Consider the following 21,002-nt stretch of genomic DNA (forward strand, 5'->3'; position numbering starts at 1 on the left):
TACACAACAAAAACTCATAATAACAGCTTTTCTGCAGGTTTACCCACTTCTTAAATCCACATTATTCTAGTTTTTACTCTTCAGTATCTCTCAAGCTTTTTTAAAAGTCACTGAAGCTTGTTTTAAGCAAACTGTTTGTTTGTTCTCTCATTGGTAACTCTAAAGTCTGATATGGGCTGTGAAAAGTTTCTATGAGATCTTGTGGGCTTCCACAGCTTTGCCTTTGAATACTTGAGCATCGTCCCTTACAATTCAATTTTAGAAAACCCATCTGCTATTAATTTGCAATTAGTTAAGTATTGCCCCTTTAGTTTTAGTTTTATTGAAGTTTTTATTCCATCACAGCCAGCCAGAGGCACTTTTTACAAAATAAATAAATAAAGGTAAATGTAGATATCTTAGAGTGCAACATGCTTCGATTCTGTCAAATGTGAGGTCCTCTTTACTCGCTGTGGGAATTCATAGATTCAGCCTTCACTGCATCAACAATGAAGCTGAGTTCATTGCACAGCGTTTCGTGTCTGTAGGCCATCCGGACCTGGGCGACGTTGGTCTTACGGATATCGTTTCCTTCGGGTCCATCTTTCAGATAGTTCTCTCCCAGGAAGTGCATCTTATCCTTGCAAAAGTAATCACAACAGTAGGTGGAAGAAAGGATGATTAGATCTTGTGTGAGTTGACCAATGCCTGCTAAGACAGAATTTATGTTGTCTTTTTTCAAATGAAGGATGTGACCACACCTGGTGAGAAAACCCACTCTGCAGCACACTGTTCCTGGCTATTTCACACACATCACAGGTGCTGAACTTCCACAGCTGAGCTGCTATGGCGTACTCCTCCATCAGTGGTTCCTCAGAGGATACACAAATAGCAGATAAGCTTTATTCAGACTACAGAAATGAATCAAAATAACAAATACTGTATTAGTTAGGCAAACAATGGTTTTGGATCACTGAATGATGACCTGAAAACACAGTTTCCTGTAGATTTTTTATTTATTTTTTTTTTTACCTTGGTGTAGTGGAACAGCATGGGATCATCTGTGGACAGGGACACACACAGACCTTTGTGCAGGAAGTCTTTTAGCGGGCTTTTGGAGTATTCCAGGAACAGGCCATTGTTGCTGAGTGGAGACATTGCAATTGGTACCTGGGCTAGGTAGTACAGGTACTGCAGCACTGGGCTCTGTAGGAAGTTTGACAGAGGTGCTGCTCGTGAACGTGAAAGATGGGAAAACACACAAATGTACACACTGTCATTGTGTGTTTTATCTTAATGCTGAGTGAGTTGGAGTCCGTACTATAGCGGTGACCTTTGGGATATTCTGCAGTTTATAAGCAATGCTTTGTGGTTTACTGGTTTATAACTCGGGACAGTCGTGAGTACCTTCCTCAGGTTGAGTCCATGTGAGATGTTGTCAGCAGTGAGAAAGGCAGAGACCAGATGAGTGAGTGATCCAGCTTCTCCACAGTGGGGACGGAACTGGAAGGTGTTCAGTCCACACTCTCTATACAAGACGCAGAAGAGTATAATAAGCAACATCACATAACAGCATTTAATCATCTTCATCACACCGAGTGCCGATCAGCTTTAAGCATCAAGTAGTTCAGAACTGGCTTTCCTGTAATTTATTAGTCACTCTTCCACTGACAGTTATACAAAGTGACAGAATAAACTGTCTTTTGAGGGCTGGACACACACTGCTAGGTCAGGGTCTAACATGTCCTACATCCATGTCAAGTCTTCCTTCATCTATGTGTTTACGAAAGAAAAAAGTATTCTTATTGTCACACAAAGGAGTTGTCAGTTATTCGGCAGGGCAGATACCTCTTAAGCCGTCTGTGCGTTTCCAAAATTAGAATATTAAAAAATGAATCAGCTTTTATTTTTTATGGTCTTCACTGCTGGTACAACCTTTCTGTTAGGGCTGGGCCATATTATACCGTTCACGGTAATACCGGTATAATGTTAGGCAACGATAGGAAAATGAAATATCGCGATAGAATGGGAGTAAACGCGCATGCGCAGTGCCTTTGTTTTCATACGCACATGGCCGATTGTTGAGTGAAACAGATGAACCAGAATTGGTTTGTAAAAATGGTGCAACTTCAGTGATGTGGAACTGGTTTGGTGTTTGTCCGTCAGATACACAACAAAGCACATTTTTTTGCAGAACATGCAAGCGGCCGTTGTTATTGTCGTATTTGTCGGACTAAGATGCTCTTAAATCTGGGAGTAATCTGGGTCCTAAACTCCGTATGCTTCAGGTCAAACAACACTGCAGCATCACTTAGAGTTAAAAACTGTCTAAATTCTTTCATCTTTAATAAAACGATCAGCATTGCTGCTTTACCAGGTGTAACTATGAAGTTTAACTTCCAGGCATCCATGAAAACAAAAGTTATTACATTTAACGGAGTTAGAAGTTAGCAGGAAGCTAGCGGAAGTTAGCTCGCTAGTTTCGCTAGTTACCTAAGCATGATATAGCATGTTCTGACTGAGAGATTTCTGAAAAAAAATCAAACGTACAGCTCTGCTATCACTTCCAACATAAATGAAGACAGGAAACTAAACAGCAGTGACGTTTGTAGGGTTACTGAAGTTGGGCTAGCTGGTATATAATTATGTGCTACGTGATCGCTAGCGACACAGCTATGTTAGCATAACATAAACAGTGAAGCTGGAGGACGAACACTAACACTTTTCCACTTATAAAAGTTAACGTGAAGGTTCTTCATGGTTAGAGACAAATGCAATCGCATGGCAGGATGCTGTAAACGGACCAAACTTCAGTCAGGAGAACAACTGAGATAATCCATCCACAATACCAGGTTAGTCATTAATATACTGCAACAACATGGGAATAGAGCAGCTGCCAGAGAATTCAACATTAATGAATCAATGGTACAGAAGTGGAGGAAGCAAGAAGAATGAGTTTAATAAAGTTTGATTTATCTGACTGCTTTGTTTCGCTTAATGTGCCTTATAATCCCGTGCACCTTATGGTCCGAAAAATACGTACTGCACACTGCAGTTTAATGTTGCAAAGCACCTCTTTTTAACTTCAGTGAATATTATACATGGTTATGCTCAGGATATGTCAGCCCATTTCTACTGGAAATGCCGTTTGGTTAAACTTTCAGCAAGGAATTTGCATTTGCACTGTTACATTTTTATAAAGCTTTAATGTACATAAAAACCAGCTTCTTGTTTAAGTGAAAATAAATGGAAGGTTGTCTTTTTGCGCGAGTAATGTTGTGGAGTTGTATTTTGTCTCGCATCAATTATATCGTCGGTTATATCGTTATCGCAAATTTTCAAATATATATCGTGATAAATATTTTTGGCCATATCGCCCTGCTCTACTTTCTGTACATCTGAGATAAAACATTTAAATTGGGGCTTAAAGCATGTCTGCAACTTCATCTTAACCCTAATTTCTTGTCTGTGTTTCCCCATCTAAAGATTAATCATTACAGGGTAGAGTAATACAGCTTTATATCATGATATACACATATAGTTGACATGTTTTAACTGTCTTTGCATTTTTCTCCCTTTCTGTGCAGAACTCTGAATTACCTTGGGTTTCATATACTTATATTGAGTCACCCATTTAGCAGACATCAAGTAAATTCAATCTGCCTGCTTCTGATACTTCACCGTACCTGGGGAATGATACTTACTTTCTGAGGTTGTTGAGGACTATGATGTTTGCGTACATGTGGAAGATGTAGTAGCTGTATGGAGGATTTTCAACTGAAGTCCACTGTTCTGGTTTTGGGCTCCTGAAGGAGAACATGTGATCGCTGTGTTTGGACTCATCGTCCACACTGTCAAAGCCAGACACCTGCATCCACAAAAACAGTCATTTTCTGCTGGGATTTTTTAATGAAGCCCGGCAGGTATTAATATTAAATGGTTATTAGTCATTTGTTTCCACAAATGTTACCAATCAACAGTCAGTTATTTTTATATTGTGCAATATATGGACAGACGTACTGGGCCACCTGCAGGTTACACCCACAGGAGCTTATACACCTGTGGCAATGGGACTAAAAACACCTGTACTTCAATATTAAGTAGTGGAACACAATACCTTTGCCCATACAGTGTATTTCTGAACAATTTTACATTTTATGAAGCCAGTTTATATTATAAAGACATGTTTTCATATTGATGCGTCATTATATTTTCATTGCCCTAATGGGTGCATCTGCTTACCACTACAGTATAGTCTGCTATATCACTCAACTATTATTATACTGCACATAAATGCATCATTTGAAGACATGAAGTACATCTTTTTGTGCAAAACTGATCCTCATAATATTTGCTGAGATCTGTTTTGGTACAACAAATCTTACATATTTGAGGAAAATGTGAAGTTCTTTGTGTTTCTGTGGGTTGACTGTGGCCTCAAACAAAGGAAGGAATATGTTCTCCAGCATCTTGGCAAAATTGGGTATCAGCTTCTTTAGCTTGAAAATATCACTGCAACATAAAAGTAAATTTTAGATTTCACAAAATGCATTTACATTAAAAGCCTGCATTTTCAGCATGAAGCACTTACTATATTCTGGGCACTTGAATCATCCACCTTATGTTTGGAGAGTATAATTTGTGGTCAATAAACCACTTGGACAGACTGTACCACTCGTCAGGAGACCTTCCGTAGATGGACAGGCGTGGCTCTACATGCTGATACTTGCTCTCCTCCAGGCCATGGGCCACTTCCTATAAAAAAAATGGTGAGAGGAAGAGTGCATCAAGTTTTCTCTGCATCACTCCGTCTTGAAATTGATGAAATGCTACAAATGATGATAGTACCTTTATGATGCAAGCAAAATACTCTCCATTAACAACATTGTCAGTTTTCAGGAAGATTTCGCGAAGCTCACTGGCTCCCACTGGGTTATACTTCGCATTGAACTTATCAAAGCGGTGGAAGGTTTGTCTCCCCTGTAAATGTAATAAATCATAAAGTGTGATTCAGAATCCCAGAATGATGCAAGCAGCAGAAAGACAAAATCTGAAATTCTTAAATATATTGTCTTAATGGAATATTTGAATTCAAAAGAATAGACAATATTTCTCACAGCATGTACGTCGAGAGAGTCCACAGTAAGGTCATAGGGGTCCTTGTTGAGGTGCTGGAAAACCTCTTTGAGTGTCATTCTTTGTCCACCCTTTTCTAAAACTACACGTTCTGCATCAGTCTGATACGTCTTCTGGATGAAGGTGAGCAGATGTTTCTGAGACATGCATGCAGCTGCATGAATGTGCGTGTCCACCTGCAAGAAAGAAACCGTATGTTCAGTCTGCACGCACTAATATCCTATATTTAACCCCTCCCAGTTGGGCATGCTCAGAAGGTATTCAGGCCCAGCAATCCAAGAGGCAACTAAAACAGATGTCTGAACCACCTCAACTAGCTTTTCCTTTCCAGATGGATCTCAGAGTGGAGGTGATGCTCTGTTGTGACAAAAGGAGCAGCAGCACTGAAAATGTGCTTCACTTTGTGCCAAAGATGCAGAACCAGCTCTTATTTTGGATGGTGTAATTGGTGAAGCTTCCCCTGAGGCTTCAGGCTCTGCCTCCTCTACAAACGACATTGCTGTCACATTCAGAAGTTCTTCAAAGTGCTTTTTGCCAAGCAATTAAATGATAACAGCTGCAGGTTAATCTGGGTAGTTTGCAGAGCATGCTTTAGTATCTACACTCACTTTAAAGTTCAGTCAGATGTAATGGTTGCCTCACTTCCCAGAGATGGAATACTAACCTTTCTAACATTGTAGAAATCTCTGTGAGGCACACGTTTTAATTCCTTGAGCTCAGCCATCTCATTGAGCATCTCATGGAGGTTGAATTTTGAACTCAAGAAATTTAGTCTCCTATGACAGTAGGTTTTCCTGAAAATTGAAAGTGACACTCAGTTCATTCTCTAAAAAGTGCAGAATGGATGATAACCGGTTTTTCAACCAGCATGTCTGCATAATTGTTTTGGAAACTTACGTGGGTCCATCTGCAGTCATGGCAAGCACATGACTCAGCTCTACAGCAAAGGTCTCCAAGTCTGGGTAAGGAAGGTCATGAGGCTGGTTTTGTTTGAAAGCCTCTTCATTATCATACACATAAACTATCCCATCCTTCATCTTCAGTTTATAATTTAGATCCTTGGGGATGTTGTCCATGCAGTAGGGATCCTCCCCAGCTTCTGAACATGGGCACATGTCTGGTGGTCGCAAAGGTTTTTCCATTACTTTCATATAAATTAGAACAAAGCATGTTTTTAAATTTTGTTATACATACAGCTCAGCTTCGTACATCATACCTGGAAGGACCTCATCTTCCTCGCTCCAGGTCGTGTTCTGAGCACTTCGTAGGAACTTGCTCGTCGTTCTGCAGAATCTGTGATAGGCTAGCTTTGAGTATTTCTCTCGAAGAAGCAGAGCTTTAAACAGATTTTTGGCGGCCTGATCATAGTCGTCCAGTGTGATCTGAGAGGAGGATGAGCATTAAACATAAATTCAAGTCTAATCCAATAGTAGTAATAGTGAAGGCTACACTGGATCATGGAGGGACACTGTGCAGTGACTGGCTGCTAGATTTTGAAGCAACAATGCTTTGACTGGCATCTAAATTCATCTTTTATACTTCAAAATGTAGACAGTTTTGCACTTTTAAGATTTTGAATTAATTCCTTCAGAGGGTGGCAGGAAGACATGCAGTTGTCTCTACTTCCAATAATTCGATTTTTTGGATACTGCACACTTAAATCATGCTACATTCAATTTGAAGATATTGTCATTTCACATTTGTCTGAGTTTTTTTTTTTTTACCATTTAATATTCAAATTCAAAATATTACATATGGGATGTATATGTATGTAACTACACCAGTTGGCACTTTCAACGAGAGTACTTACACCAGCACAGTAATCTCCACTAATAGTAACCCTCTGATAATCAGGGCAGTTTTCCTGCACAGATGAGCTGGTGGAACTGGGGGACATGAATGGTGTCACTAGGCGTGCCCAATCTGCATTGGCTGGGACTTGTAGGCAAAGTGACTTGGAACGAATCATCCTCAGGCTGTTCCTCCTGAAAAGTCAGCAACTTGATTAGCATTTGGTGCAAAGCTCACTTAAATGAACGAGTCTTTACCTAAAATCATGGTAAGATGACTCATTAAAAGGGGCCTATTATGCTCAGTTTTAACTTCACATTTATATCATTAGACTCCACAGAGCCGCTTTGCATTATTTACAGTTTGAACTTTGCACAATCTGTTTTAGTTCATCCCCCTTTACCCCCACCTTCCATTTTTATGGAAAAGAAAAGATTTAAATAACAGGTGGGTGTGGCTTCAGTGCTAACAGTCAGAGCTGTGTGCCTAAGGAGACTATATTACATCATACAGAATCAAGACCACAAAAGAAAAATCAAAAGGAGCAGACTGAAAACTTTAAGTCTTGGCTCATGTATATCTAACACCACATAAATAATAAGCAAAACTGAAAATATACGTCTTATAAAGGGATTTTTGTTTTGTTTTTTATACTAGGATAATTTTGCTTGCATGAACAGACTGATCTGCGGTTCAGAGTCCAAGCAGGACTTACCTCTTAAGAGTCTCCTCTGACTGCTGCTCTGCCAGCTCCTTAAGCAGTTCATGGTCTTTGGCTTGCTGGAGGCCAATTGGGCAGTCCTCAGGCATCGTGAACATCGACAAGGCATTTTTGGTTTCTTCTTCTTTTAATGCCGATGCATATACTTTCTCTGCAAGCAACTGCGTCTCCTCCTCCACCTCACTCAGATTCACCTTTAGAAATTGACGAGGCATGTCTGCAAGAGACCAGAAGCATCAGTAAAATGGCCGGCGTCTGAAGTCTCTGACTGTAGAGTGCAAAGGAGGTCTGCAGTACTTGTCAGGACGTTAAATGCTCTGACTACTGTGTGGTGTTTTGTAAACAGGGAAATCTACCTGTGCACGTGTTTGGGGACAGGGCATTCATCATCGCAGGTCCTCTCTCGCCGCAGCAGGTAGACTTTATAACTATCACTGCGCCCAACAAACGCAATAAGTTGTTTATATTATAGTTCCATTATAGCCGTTAATATCCCTGCTCTTATTTGCACAGTTTTTTCTTTTTCTGTTTTTAATAATTTTTTTAATTTTTAATAACTTACTAACTGTACTGTATTTTTTTCATTATGCTGCAAATTGTTTTTTGAATCTGCGTGCTCCATCTGCCTGTCACTTTGATGCTGGAACACCCAAATTTCCCCAGTAAGGGACAATAAAGGATATTTCTATTCTATTCTGTTTCATTATCCAACTATTGCACAGCATCACCACCTAGAGAGTTCTGAGTGAACTGTTTGTTAAAATGTTAAAAGCTAAAGTTCATGTCATGCATGATGTTTTTAACACCTCTTATATAAAGGAATGCAGTCAGCGCAATGCAGTAATATTTAATATCATTATTAACTGCAGTAACATTAATATTAAGTCATCGAATTTTCACGATATTTTCTGCTCAATAGTGATTGCGGTGCAATTATAGCTTCTTCATTCATCAAGTACTTTTCTAGATATGCATGTATTTATTTATTTATGAATTATTACAAGTCATTTTATGAATAAATGTTGTATGAAAATGCTGCATTGTTGTGCTTTTAATGCCTCTTAGTATATTTTAAACTTGGGCTGAATTATCACACTCCTCCAGGATAACGTACATCCCTACAAAGTGGGTCTTAAAATTGAAAAATATGCATATATGTAAAAACACTTTCTCAGTTATATTTAGAATAACATCTGGAAACTCGTGAACATTGTTCAATTCAGATTAGATAACGTACTGAGACTTTATGGTACAACTTCCTCTCAAAGTTGAATGAAAATGACATTTTCTTCACTTTTGTAACCAAGAATTTCAAATTAAAGAGCATTCTTTGTCTTGTATTTTTGAGAAATACAATTGTTTATATTAAGAACTCACATAAGCTATTTACAGAAATTAACACCAGTTATTTTTTGCAATGTGAAGTTTTTCTTTTTTTAATTAGTGTGCACTCAAAAATGGGACTTTAGTACACACACACACCTCTAGGCAAATCAGAGTGGGTCGACCTGAAGACTTGTAAAGTTACAAGTTACATAAAAATAAACTACACTATTGTGTGTACTATACTTTGATATAAATAATGAACAGACCTGCATAAAATTCATTAAATCCCCACCAGACATATGTTGAAAGAATTTTGAATAACTTCCATTAGTTAAGTTAGTTCAACAACATTAACCAGATATGAAAGGAATGCAAGTCTTCTGTTAAAATAAACTCCTCTTTTTTGTCTCCTCTTTTGAATAGCAGTGATTCTCTTTTAGCTCTCATCAACACTACAACTGAAAAAAAAAATCCCTTATTTTAACTACAGTATATACACGCAATCTGTTTACAGTATATCAAACCAAAAACGTGACCTAACAGACAGTGTCTTGATTATCATTGTAGTGGTGAAACAACAACAGAGAAAGACTGCGTGGTACATTGTAATCTGAGGCGGCTTCTGTTCTGCCAGGGTGTTTCCAGGAAGCTCATCAATCAGGACACACAGTATCCTGAATGCATCACCATCACCGTGGGCCTTTATGGCTCTACAACAACACTTTGGAAAGAAAGACTCAAAGCCACTTGGCTGATGGGTTCATGAATCATTAAACTTCCTCTCTTGCCACACACACCTAAATAATTTAGATGAAACCCATGCTTTTGTTTCATAAAAAAACTGTAGTTCAGTGCTTCACAACGAAGGGCAGTGAGGATTAAACTGGGATTCCTCATTTCTGAGTGATTTCTTTTTTCAGGGCTACCTGTAAGCAAAAACTACTAAAGGCAACATATTTGTGTATAGAAAGGAATAAACAAAAAACTGATAAGTGTGAAAGACAAGACTAAGTATATGCATTATTTGGCAGACTTTGCACAAATTACAGCAGGACCTGGCCTGTGCTTGCAATACAGCCTAATGTTCAGTGTGCTAAACTGCCCTCGCCCATATATCAGAGTTAAATAGAGGAATGACCTACGATGTAGTCTTTGTAATAATTATATTAAAATGAATCAAGTTAAATGAACATGAAATAAAATATACATAAAGACGAATGTTTTTATAGACAGCAGCTGCTGAAACAGCCATGAATGCTGCCTTCAAACAACACCAACAACAACGTTAGCACCAAAGTTCACCCTAAACCTGACCTCAGGCCGGCCTCAAGCTGGCCTACATCCTTTTTAATAGCGTCTGCATGTCCATCGCCTTACACGACATTACATTCTGATAGGAGATCAAATTAAATCTGACCGATTCTGCACTCTGCTTACCTGACCGCTCACCTATGCACGCCATCTGCACCGCATGACTGACAAAAGAGGGGGCGGGTCTGCGAGGTGGCTTTTGAGGAAAATCTGTGCCAGGATTTACCGGAAAGGTCGATGGGTTAACGAGGTAAGTCGAGCTTGAACTCGGAGTAAAGGGGGCTCTCTAGGTCACCGCGGGAGCTCATGCTGAACACACAGACTGGTCCATAGTTTCGGTTTAAAATCGTCTGTCTGTATGCTCTATCTGCGACAGATTATTTACTGGATAAATGTGTTCTATAGATTAAATCTGTTGAGCCGCATTTTACTAACAGCACTGCTTAAGTTTTTTGTTTGTTTCTTGCGTTGTTTTGGGCTCAGTAGCTTTCACTTCAGTGGGATTTACACACTCAGATGCAAAAATGCGTGAATGTCCTTCATGTTTGTTCCTAGTCTGCTCTCATGTCTGTTTGTCATTTGACGCGTTTGACGCTGCTGTCATTTCAGATAAAAGAACACGGGTTAAAAAAGCATCCGTGCGGGCCAATTCTGTAATTCTATCATTTGCATTATAACATGTCTGCCAAAAAATGACTGGCGATGTTTGAATGCGTTTTGCCCCCATAGACTTTTTTATGTTGATGAATAGAATTTAGTCGCCATGATTTAGAACGTTATTCTACCAACTCTGCGTTTTACATTATATTCAGATTTATTTAGTTATTTATTTATTGCGACTTCTGGTGACATCTTCTGCAGATCTCTCTTGAAAAATATATTTTTATTCCCAATGAGACTTAATCTGGATAAATAAATAAAAATATATTTCTTTGTTAAACATTGATTGCAGCGCCTACCCTGTGACAAAAATGTTCTCAGAATGACTTGTTATCATTCACGAGAGATATGTTTGCCAGATTATGGGTCAATAAGTCAAGAATCACTTTTCTTTTCTTTTCTTTTTTGACTCACAGTCATTTCTTATTTTTCTCAAAGTGAAAACTGTATATTTATAGCAGAAATAACTTAAGTAAATACAGTAAGATGAGTCTTTTATACTAAAGTGTACTTAATAAAGACAAAATGAATGGTCTAATATGTAGTAATGATATTTAGAATGTGGTAACTGATGAATGGGGCATCCAATCCAAATCTACTGCTGAAACCTGGACATGTTAACCTGCACAAAACCCTGAAAATAATTTTTAAACCCACCTGTTCTAAAGCACAAGGCTGGCCTGCTTACTATTTGGCTATTATGTTTAGTCTAGCACACCAAATATCCATTATAATAAGTACATTTAATCCTAACCTTTGGGTAATAATACCAACATCTACTCATTGTTTAACAAAATTTGAACTGTTTACTTTTATTTAACAGGAGATGTAGGCTTTTTTTTCTTTTTTTAAAAAATATTTCAACCACTTTCAGCTGGAATTTTGGATTCTTCCCCTTTTAAACTTTTACTTGCTATTTTTATCAATTTGGATTCCTTTCAGGTTCCTGTTTCTCTTTCTTATGATTTCCTTAAGTTAACTTTCTCATTCAAAGCTGCTGTGGTCCTATACACTGACACCCATTTGGAGCTGCTGAAGCCTACAGCACTCTGTTCTGGTAAAAGCTGTATGATCCAATCATGATCATGCAATCACGGCTGTGGGGAGAATAAAAAAATGGCGTGTGGTTTTGGAGAATTGTTACACCTATGCCTTCTATAGATAGTGAGAGCTGCTATGATGTGGTTTGGACACAGTGGCATTAACAAAAGGACAGCAGGTGGAAGCTGGAAGTGGAAGACTTAGAAGATGGTAAGATGTTTTTCAGTGGGAGGGACAGCTCAGGTCGAGCAGTCTGGAGACAAAGTTAGAGACAAGATTGAGGATGTAGTGAAGAAGGACATGCAGAGGGTTGGTGAGACAGATGATCTGCTGTAGTGACCCATAAACAGAGCAGCCAGAAGAAGATAAAGAAGAAGCTTACACCATAGCAACCTCACAACCATTTAACCTGTTGTGCTTACCTTATCTGCACAACAGCCATAGCCTTATCTGAACGTGTCGTCATCTCAAGTTGGATTCTAAAGAAGGTATGCGCAGATTCAGCGATACCTTAAGAGATGCTGTCTGCAGTTTAGGAGTCTACCATCTCTTTCTATTTAAAGGAGCCAGTGGCATAATGTTGGCAGTGCTACTAGTACTGTGAATGTGTTAAAACTGGCCGTCAACAAAGGGAGGGTTTCAGTCAAAGTCAGACATAGCCTGCTGCTCTTTTTCACTATTCTGCTTTCTGTCCATTGGGAACACATGCTCTCTGATACAAACACACAGCTGTGTGTCACCTACTGTACGGTGTGCACACACGGAAATGGCGAGAGGAAAACAGACTCCTGCTTGTATAACCACCAGAGTCCTTTTTAGTCATTAATTCACAGTCTTATGAATGTGCTGGAAAAAACTGGACCCCTCCTGATATTTCATATTTTCATAAGTCACTATCCTCCGTCACTACTCAGTAGATATTAAAACAATAGACAGACTGAGCTTTTTGGCAGTACATTAAAATAATTTTCATATTATTCAATTCTGATGCTGTTGCGCACGTGTTTATTAGATAACAGCAATTGAAAACAGGTGTGGCACAATTTCTGAGCACCAGAAAAGGTTTGTCCTCAGGTAGACAATGTTTATAGGCTAGTGACTTTAACTTCTAATGTTATGAAAGTATTTGAAAAGATCATAACTCAAAGGTTATGTAAAGAGATTGAGCCATTTTTGGTTAAGTATCAGTTTGCTTATATCTACAATAGCATCAATATTCTATTAATTCATTTGTTTTTCTGTCAATTAAACCCATAAATGAACAGCTCGTGACAGAATGACAGATATGTTTGTTGAGAAGATTTTTGAGGTTAAATGGGCCTTTTCTTTATTATTTATTTATTCTAACATCAGCGTGCCCTTGTCTCGATTTGTGTTGATGTCATTTGATAAAACAGTTACCTGATCCAGGGTTATTTTCTCTTATGGGAGGCTTATGTAGTCAGCCTGATCCCCTGTATGAACTGTGAGTTCAAAGCAAAGATGATGATCATATCCGTTTGCTAGGTTTTTAAAATAAAAAAGCAACAGATACATATGCATGTAATATATTCATATTATGATTAGGAGTCTATATTATATACTACACCACTGCATATTTAAATTTTTAATGGAGGCTTTACTGATTCATTGTTTTATCTTTTAAAGTAGATTGATGTTTGTTTCCTTACGTTAATAAAACTAATTGTATTTATAATTTTAAGATATTTAGCAAATTACTATGAATAGGCCTGCAGCTAACTTCCACTGCACCGCTACACTGTGATCAATCTGTCGCTTAAATTACAAATGTTTGCAATCTATCTGTGACTCCTCAGCGCAGGAAAACATTTTGTTCTAGATCGTAAGAACCTTTCAGATCGTGTGTCTGGAAACACTGGATCAAATGTCCGAGAGTGGTGTTGGTCTGCAGGCAGCATTATTAGACGCTAATGTGAAGAGTATTGTAATGGTTCTCGCACTGGACTGTGCTAATGTGGGTCTGTGCACCCTCGTATTTGTGAGTCTGATTTAAAAGCACTATAATGTGGAAACATGTATCATCTCCTATTACTTGTGTAAGACCCCTAGGAGGTTTCAGGAGGCCATTAACTGAGCACTCGCACACCTATCTCAGATTCAGCTCGTTATGTTCTGCTGTCTTTATCGTTCAAAAAAAAGTTTCTCAGACACCTCACTGCTGTGGCTGACTGAGTCCCCAAATTGGTTCTTTGTCAATGTCACATCTGACAGGGAGGCCAATGACACAAGAGAAAGCCATTAACCACATTGCAGAGAGATAGACATGAGCGAGGGGTGGGGGGGGGGAGAAAAGGACTCACTCTTCCCTAAGCCGGGATTTGAGTGCTGTTTTAAAAGAGGTGTGTCTTCTCTTCTCATCTTTCTCAGTGGCCAGGGTCTGGAAAACAGTACAGATAAAAAAACAAAGCACTCAACTACTAATATCAAGCCGCTCTTCTTTCAGCAATTCTATAACACTTGTCAGATAGACTTTCCCGTAAGTCTGTGTTCTTTTTATGCATCAGTGGTTTAGATATGGATACACATAAACTTGTTACGAGTGACAAATGATCGCATACAGTGTAACAAATCTGTATAGAATTTGTTTCTCCCCGTCAATATCTATATGACGGGGAGAAAAATGGATACAAACGTGAAGACCTAGCAGGAAAAATTAAAGTGATTTTTGCCTTTCAGTCTTTATGATGGTGGCCATCTCAGCTACTAGACTAGTATGTCGAATAAGTCCACTCACCTCTTCAGGCTCTGCTGTGTCTGAAGTGAGTTGAAACTGTGCTCAAGGTCTCTCAGAAACATCTAAGTCATGCTGTGCTCTTGTTGCTGAGAAAGTATTTGATTTCTCACCCACCAGCCAGCAGCACACATCGCTCCATCCTTAACTCTTTCATGGCCAAATCTTAGTACGAGGATATGAGCTAAAACCGAATCCTGAAGTCTGCCATTAATGGACCTTCCACAACTTTATGAGGCAGGTTAATATTAGTAGTAATTACATTCACAGCAGCTCAGTATATGAATTGTTAGGTTTTCCCCCAAATGTCTCGCTCCTTTTTTTTAGAGGCAGAGATGTCCTCTTGTGGTTGATTTGTTGCATTGCAGGATATTTTGCCGAGAAGTGGCATGGCACACACATCACATCAGCAGTTCTCAAACTTTTCATAGCATGTCTAACTTCAAGAAGCTAGGGAAAAGGTGTTTACAATCCCAAACTCACTCTTTTCTCCAATCACTGATGAAAAGTGTGTACTACACCACAATTGAGAACCACTGCATTAGATAAACACGTGGACCTACAAAGAAAGTAATGGTTTTCACTAAAAGGGGGTATTTTTTTAAAGCCTGTAATTGTGCATTGACTTAATTTGCTATAATTTCATTTTCTTAATAAATTTACATAGCATCCATCCAAAGATCATCCAAAGAGAGAGTCTTCTGGTTGTTATCATGTATGAATTTTGGCCTCAGGTTCTTGTGTTTACCTGACAGTAGTGGCAAACATTGTCCTTTTCTGCTGCTATATCCCGTCTGCTCCACGGTTTGATATGTTATCTGTTCAGAGCTGCGCTTTTGCTTACCTTCTTTGTATTGAGTGGTTGTTTGAGTTATTGCTCCCATTCTATCAACTTAACCTCCTAAAACCCAAACTCTTTCATGGCATGCATTTTTCATTTCTCTTTGCTATTGTGACTTTATAGTGTTTGACAAAACCATCCTAGGAGGTTAAACTCTCGCCGTGCATCTCTGGTACCAACAAGGTATTTTCACCCAGAGAACTGTCGCTCACTGGATATTTTCCCTTTTTCAGAACGATCTCTGTAAATGGTTGTGTGGGAAGATCCCAGAAGATCACCAACAATCATGTTAGGTTTAAAGTCACTTTAATCACATTTCTTCCTCATTCTGATGTTCAGTTTGAACTTCAGCAAGTTTTCGTGACCATGTCTACAAAAATGCATTGAGTTGCTGCTATTTGACAGGCTGTTTAGATATTTGCATTTAGAAGCAGTTGAACTGGTGTATTTAATAAAGTGGACAGTGGCTGTAAGTGAATACTGCACAACTCCTCACATCGCCTCACAAGAGGACTCAGATTTACTGGTGTAACCACAAACGGGTCCAGTCCCAGATTTAGACTGATAGTGGTGGAGATTATGAGGATAATCCTCTCAGCTCAGGTTGTCAAGGTACTTTTAGAGTTGGCTTCAGAGGCCTAGCTCTTAGTCTTGGGCCTGTATCATTTTGATTGACATTATTGTTATCAGATAGAGTGTTCGCCTGTCCCCTCTCCTCTCAGCAGTGCCTCAAACAATGAAAGTATGTGGATCTCATTGTTACCATAATTCTTTTCTGCATTTTCCAGATGAAAGTCATTTGGATTTGGGTATTAAATTTCAAATAGTGAGTGGATCTTAGCTGACAACAAGCAGGACCTAAAATAATTCTCATGATAGCTCTTTGAGTTTAATAGCAACACCTGGAGTTTAGTCTGCAGTAAGCTGTGAAATGTCTGTAAGGTTTTTTACCAGCTGGTCTAGACTCATCAGTTTGCTGATGCATCACCATGCCACAGTCAGACTGGTGACGCCAGTGACAAAACGTCTCTGGCGTCACCAGCTGATTGGCTTACTGAAGGAGTGACACCGTTACATGGTTAGAATTCTATTCTTAGAGTGATTTTGCAGTGATGAGGAACACTTTACAGTTTTACTTCCTGCAGGTTTTTCCTTTTGTCTTGGAATTTAATTCCCAGACGAAGTGTAAGTAAATTAATATTTAAGAAATCCATCGTTTGATTTACCACTAGATGGCACATTTGCTTTGCTTCAGTTTTATTGCACTATGTGTGGCTCTTTTGCTATTCTGTAATTTGTGGTTCACGTTTTGTCTTTAGTTACTGTTCTATATTAATTATTAAATGTATCAGTTGTCTCTACTTCAAAAATAGAAAACAAATCTAAATCGTTCAAATGAAAACTTTTTACAACAAAAACTATATTAAATGGCCTGTATTTATATAGCGCTTTACTAGTCCCTAAGGACCCCAAAGCACTTTACATATCCAGTCATCCACCCATTCACACACTGGTGATGGCAAGCTACATTGTAGCCACAGCCACCCTGGGGCGCACTGACAGAGGCGAGGCTGCCGGACACTGGCGCCACCGGGCCCTCTGACCACCACCAGTAGGCAACGGGTGAATTGTCTTGCCCAAGGACACAACGACCAAGACTGTCCAAGCCGGGGCTCGAACCGGCAACCTTCAGATTACAAGGCGAACTCCCAACTCTTGAGCCACGATCGCCCATTCAGTTGTTTTTTTGTTTTTTGTTTTTTTTTTTAAACTGTGAATGCTCACAATCGGGATAGGCAGAACTTAAATTTGTAATCTAATAATATAAAAAAGGAAGGTTCTCACCCAACACTGTTAATTAATAATTTCATTCAGCTGACTAACCTAAGTGAATAAATAATACCAATTTAAATTGTGCCATAATATTGCAGTTATGGCCGTCAAATATCTCTAGATGGCAATAGAGGACACATAACACCGCTGTGATCCTCACTTTGTTTCTACCTGCACTTTGAACAGCTGTAATATGAATTTCCACTAAATTAAAAGCAGGAATCTTATCATTCAAATTACAAAGAAAGAGTAGTAATAATCTTTGAGCTGATATGAAAGACCCATCTTTTATTCCCTCTGTGATTTAAATGAGTGTTAAAAAGTGCACATTTCATTGTTGTGAATACTTCTGAATATATTAAATGGTTTAGGAGGGGTGAAAATGGGACATCTGAATGATTTAAATCTGGTTCGGTCTTTGTTGTGCTGGAACGGGAACGTTTTGATCGGTGCCGTGTTTGAGTAGCTTTTGGGATGATATGGAAAGAATGTTAAACCGGAACCCCCCGCATCAGCCGACTTGTGTCCCAAACATCTTCCATTGAACACAGATGTAGCCAAAGCCTCAGCCTCCTCCAGTGGCTTCAGGGCTGCTCTGTGGTGTCGAGAGAGCCAGCAAATGTGAGCTGAACCTAGCAGGAATGTGCCTGGCAACCTGTCTGCCCTTTTTTTTTTTTTTGAGTGGGATCATAAATAGGGGGATGCAGCAAGAGAAGGGAGGGGGGCTCTAATGAGAACCTTTAAACACTTAACAGAGTCCAGGTGCTCTTTGTTTTGCTGTAACAGTCTGCCCTCAGACAATAGAGTGCCACTTTGAATTCACACGAGCCAGGAGCACAAAGAAAGGAGAGCCAAACAAGGTTTAGATTTTGTATGCAAAATGTTTATTGAATGACATTATTGCTGCGACACAAATAAAATAGAACACATTTACAAATATATAATATACCTCTAAAACAGATATCCTATTACCACAGTTTGCAAGAGTAATGACAAATAGCTACAATGCCCATATATATTTCTTCCTGTACAAAAATAGCTCTATCTGTATAAGTACTTTACTGTAACTCCTATGTAATATTTAAATAAAGTAATTCATATTTACACATACCTGCAATAAAAACAAATATGGATTGCACTTGTGTTTTTTTACAAACAATAACATTTCAAGTATATTTCAGTCCATTAAGAACTGGCACGTATATCACATAATCTAAGGCATTTTTCCCTTATACAGTGTCCAAAACTTGATATAAACTGATAGCTTTAGAGCTGTGGAGCCTATCTTCGTGTTTGGCATTGTGATGAAGATGTCTTTTCCTGATGATTCATTTGACTTTAAGTCCAAATGGAAAAGTGCAGACAAGTACTGACAGTTTCATGGAACACAATGGCACAAATCCTTAAAGGATAGCACTTATCAAAGTCTTGGCCTTGAGGAATAAATGTGTTAAGTCCCAGAATATTAGAAGAGTCCTCCCCCTTGATCGAGAGGATGAGTCCACTTTGCCAGGTATTAGCACTCTTCCTCTTCCTCTGCCATGCAGAGAGCAGCACCTGTAGTTTGCTCCATGCTGTGCCATCCAGTGTCTATAAGCAGCTGCAGTTTTTCTTTTTTCTTTGAAAGTTGTACATTGCTGAGCTCATTGCAAGGCTCGGGCTTTGGACAAACTCAGCTGCAGCCAGTTTTGCTCTGATTCACTGACTCAGTCCTCCAGCCTGGAACAAATGTGCTGGAGCATACTTGGCTGTAGTCTGAGGCACTTCAAGAATTTTAAAGCAGAGCGCACAGGACACTACTCCTTTACTTTTGTTCCCAACTCCCTTTGCAAAGTGGTGCTCATGTCCGTCTGAGGAGGGCCTCAAGCTTGTGAACTTGTGAGTCAACCGTGCTCCACACGGGCCTCAGCCTGCCCTTCTCTAGCCTTAGTGAGACTCTGTATGATGGAAGGGAGCGACGCCTCCGGCCATATCCGTGTGCGCTAATTTTGTGGGCAGGTGCATTCCCGCCCCTTGACTTGCCCATCTGGTGCAGACGATCTGCCAGGTCGTGCACTGTGCAGGTACCCAGGGAACAGCCTGAAGACCTCTTGGTCCGGACGTGGATGTCAGTGCTGGAGGACAAAGGGAGAGGGCATGAGTCTATACTGTTCAATCCTGAACTGTTAATAGCTGACTTTGGATTTCTTGAATTTATATTTACTTTATAATAAGACTGTCAGAATTGCACGATCTTACCTGGAATGTGGCAACAATGCATCCCTGATGTCTTCTGGTCTGACAAGGTGCTCAGCCTCTGCTCTCTTCTCTACTGATATGGTGTCAACATCTCGCCTCAGTCTGCTTCCTAGCCATATGCTTAGCCTGTAAGAGGAAGGGAAAAAAATGCCATTAGTCCAAGGTAGATAATTGAAATGCTGAGTGTCACACCCTGCCTCGGGTTCAAATGAAAATCATGCCTCAGTTAACTCACCTCTTTTTCAATTCAGGATTCACTTCAAGTTCCACACAGTGTGCTACTGTTGCCAGCAAACAGCAGCAGGTGAAGGACTGGAAGATCAATTTCATTTTGGCTCCTGTTTGGAGAAGGAAAAAAAAAAAATCAATAGTTAGTTACTCGTACATTTTTATTAATATTTAACTATACAAATTTCCTGCTGTCCTTCTGTCCATGCTAGACTCCTTCATACTGTAATAAGTGTGCTTGCTTACACAAGAGTCCAAAAGCCAAGTTATTTGCACATATCATTCATTTATTTAGAAAGTTAAGCTAAGGTCAGATCTTGCTGGGCTAAGTAAACCTACAACCATGCTTTGGGCCCCTGGCCAGTACTGTGAAGGACACAGTCTCCCATTAAGCAGGCAAAAATAGTTCACAAACAAATGTAATTCAACTCAGTCACCTGATTAAATAGAACAAAACAGCAAAATTATGTGCAATAATATGATAAACAGCACATGGTATGCTGCCCCTGTTGGATGCTTTGCACCTTAAAGGCAACTCCTTAACAGACGCACACATTAAGAGCTGAACTGCTTATATAACCAGACAGATAACCTGTTCTTGTCTCTACACTTGTGCCCTGACCTCAAAAAAGCAAGGATAAAGCCATCAGCTAGTGGCATAACAAATCTAAGCAATGTCTATTTTAAAGGCAAGTGCACATACCTTAGTCTCTGTTCTTTAGTTGGATGAGAAAGCTCTTCTTCTTCTTCTAGAATCAGCTGGGAAAGAGTACTCCACAGGTTTCTTGAGATTGCTTCTAGTTCTGTAAGGCAGCTGTGTCACTCTGCTAATAGCTCCTACACACCAGACGGACAGCCCTTTATACAGAAATTGTAGGAGGGGCTAATGAGTGACACACTCATTCTCTCATCCTTTCCCCCCCCACCCCATCCAGTACACTACTGCTGCGCTGTTGTTCATGTACTACAGCAGTTAAAACTTCAGGAATGCATTTGAAAAAGCATTAAACATGAAGCATTAAAGGAAATTTAAGAGTTGCTGTCATTGTGTTTCATGCTTTCAGTGAGTCACAGCACTAGATTTTTTCTTTTCTTTTTTTCTTTTCTTTTTCTTTTTCTTTTTGCACCTCAGCATGACTCTTAAA

General features: G+C 39.4%; 2 protein-coding genes across 5 annotated transcripts; both read right to left on the reverse strand.

The window, feature by feature from the left end:
- Positions 1-76: 76 nt before the first annotated feature.
- Positions 77-15,500, reverse strand: ampd3a (adenosine monophosphate deaminase 3a). Of its 4 annotated transcripts, XM_082540554.1 has the most exons (16): positions 15,466-15,500; positions 14,287-14,363; positions 7,622-7,844; positions 6,926-7,100; positions 6,332-6,497; positions 6,013-6,232; positions 5,780-5,909; positions 5,097-5,291; positions 4,828-4,959; positions 4,571-4,734; positions 4,365-4,491; positions 3,684-3,847; positions 1,387-1,507; positions 1,012-1,185; positions 741-851; positions 77-619 (listed from the first exon to the last, which is right to left on the reverse strand). In XM_082540554.1, exons 1-16 carry the CDS (start codon positions 15,483-15,485, stop codon positions 443-445), a joined length of 2,376 nt encoding a protein of 791 aa, XP_082396680.1. In that variant the 5' UTR covers positions 15,486-15,500; the 3' UTR covers positions 77-442. The 4 variants fall into 4 exon arrangements, with proteins under 4 accessions (XP_082396680.1, XP_082396679.1, XP_082396678.1 ...); XM_082540553.1 differs by lacking the exons at positions 14,287-14,363; positions 15,466-15,500 and adding an exon at positions 10,403-10,763; XM_082540552.1 differs by lacking the exons at positions 14,287-14,363; positions 15,466-15,500 and adding an exon at positions 10,391-10,758.
- Positions 15,501-18,252: 2,752 nt separating this feature from the next.
- Positions 18,253-20,737, reverse strand: adma (adrenomedullin a). Its single transcript, XM_082540606.1, has 4 exons — positions 20,561-20,737; positions 19,865-19,967; positions 19,630-19,755; positions 18,253-19,505 (listed from the first exon to the last, which is right to left on the reverse strand). Exons 2-4 carry the CDS (start codon positions 19,957-19,959, stop codon positions 19,232-19,234), a joined length of 495 nt encoding a protein of 164 aa, XP_082396732.1. The 5' UTR covers positions 19,960-19,967; positions 20,561-20,737; the 3' UTR covers positions 18,253-19,231.
- Positions 20,738-21,002: the final 265 nt, after the last annotated feature.

The sequence above is a fragment of the Aulonocara stuartgranti genome (genome assembly GCF_965226115.1).
Source record: "Aulonocara stuartgranti genome assembly, chromosome: 1".
Taxonomy (NCBI): domain Eukaryota; kingdom Metazoa; phylum Chordata; class Actinopteri; order Cichliformes; family Cichlidae; genus Aulonocara; species Aulonocara stuartgranti.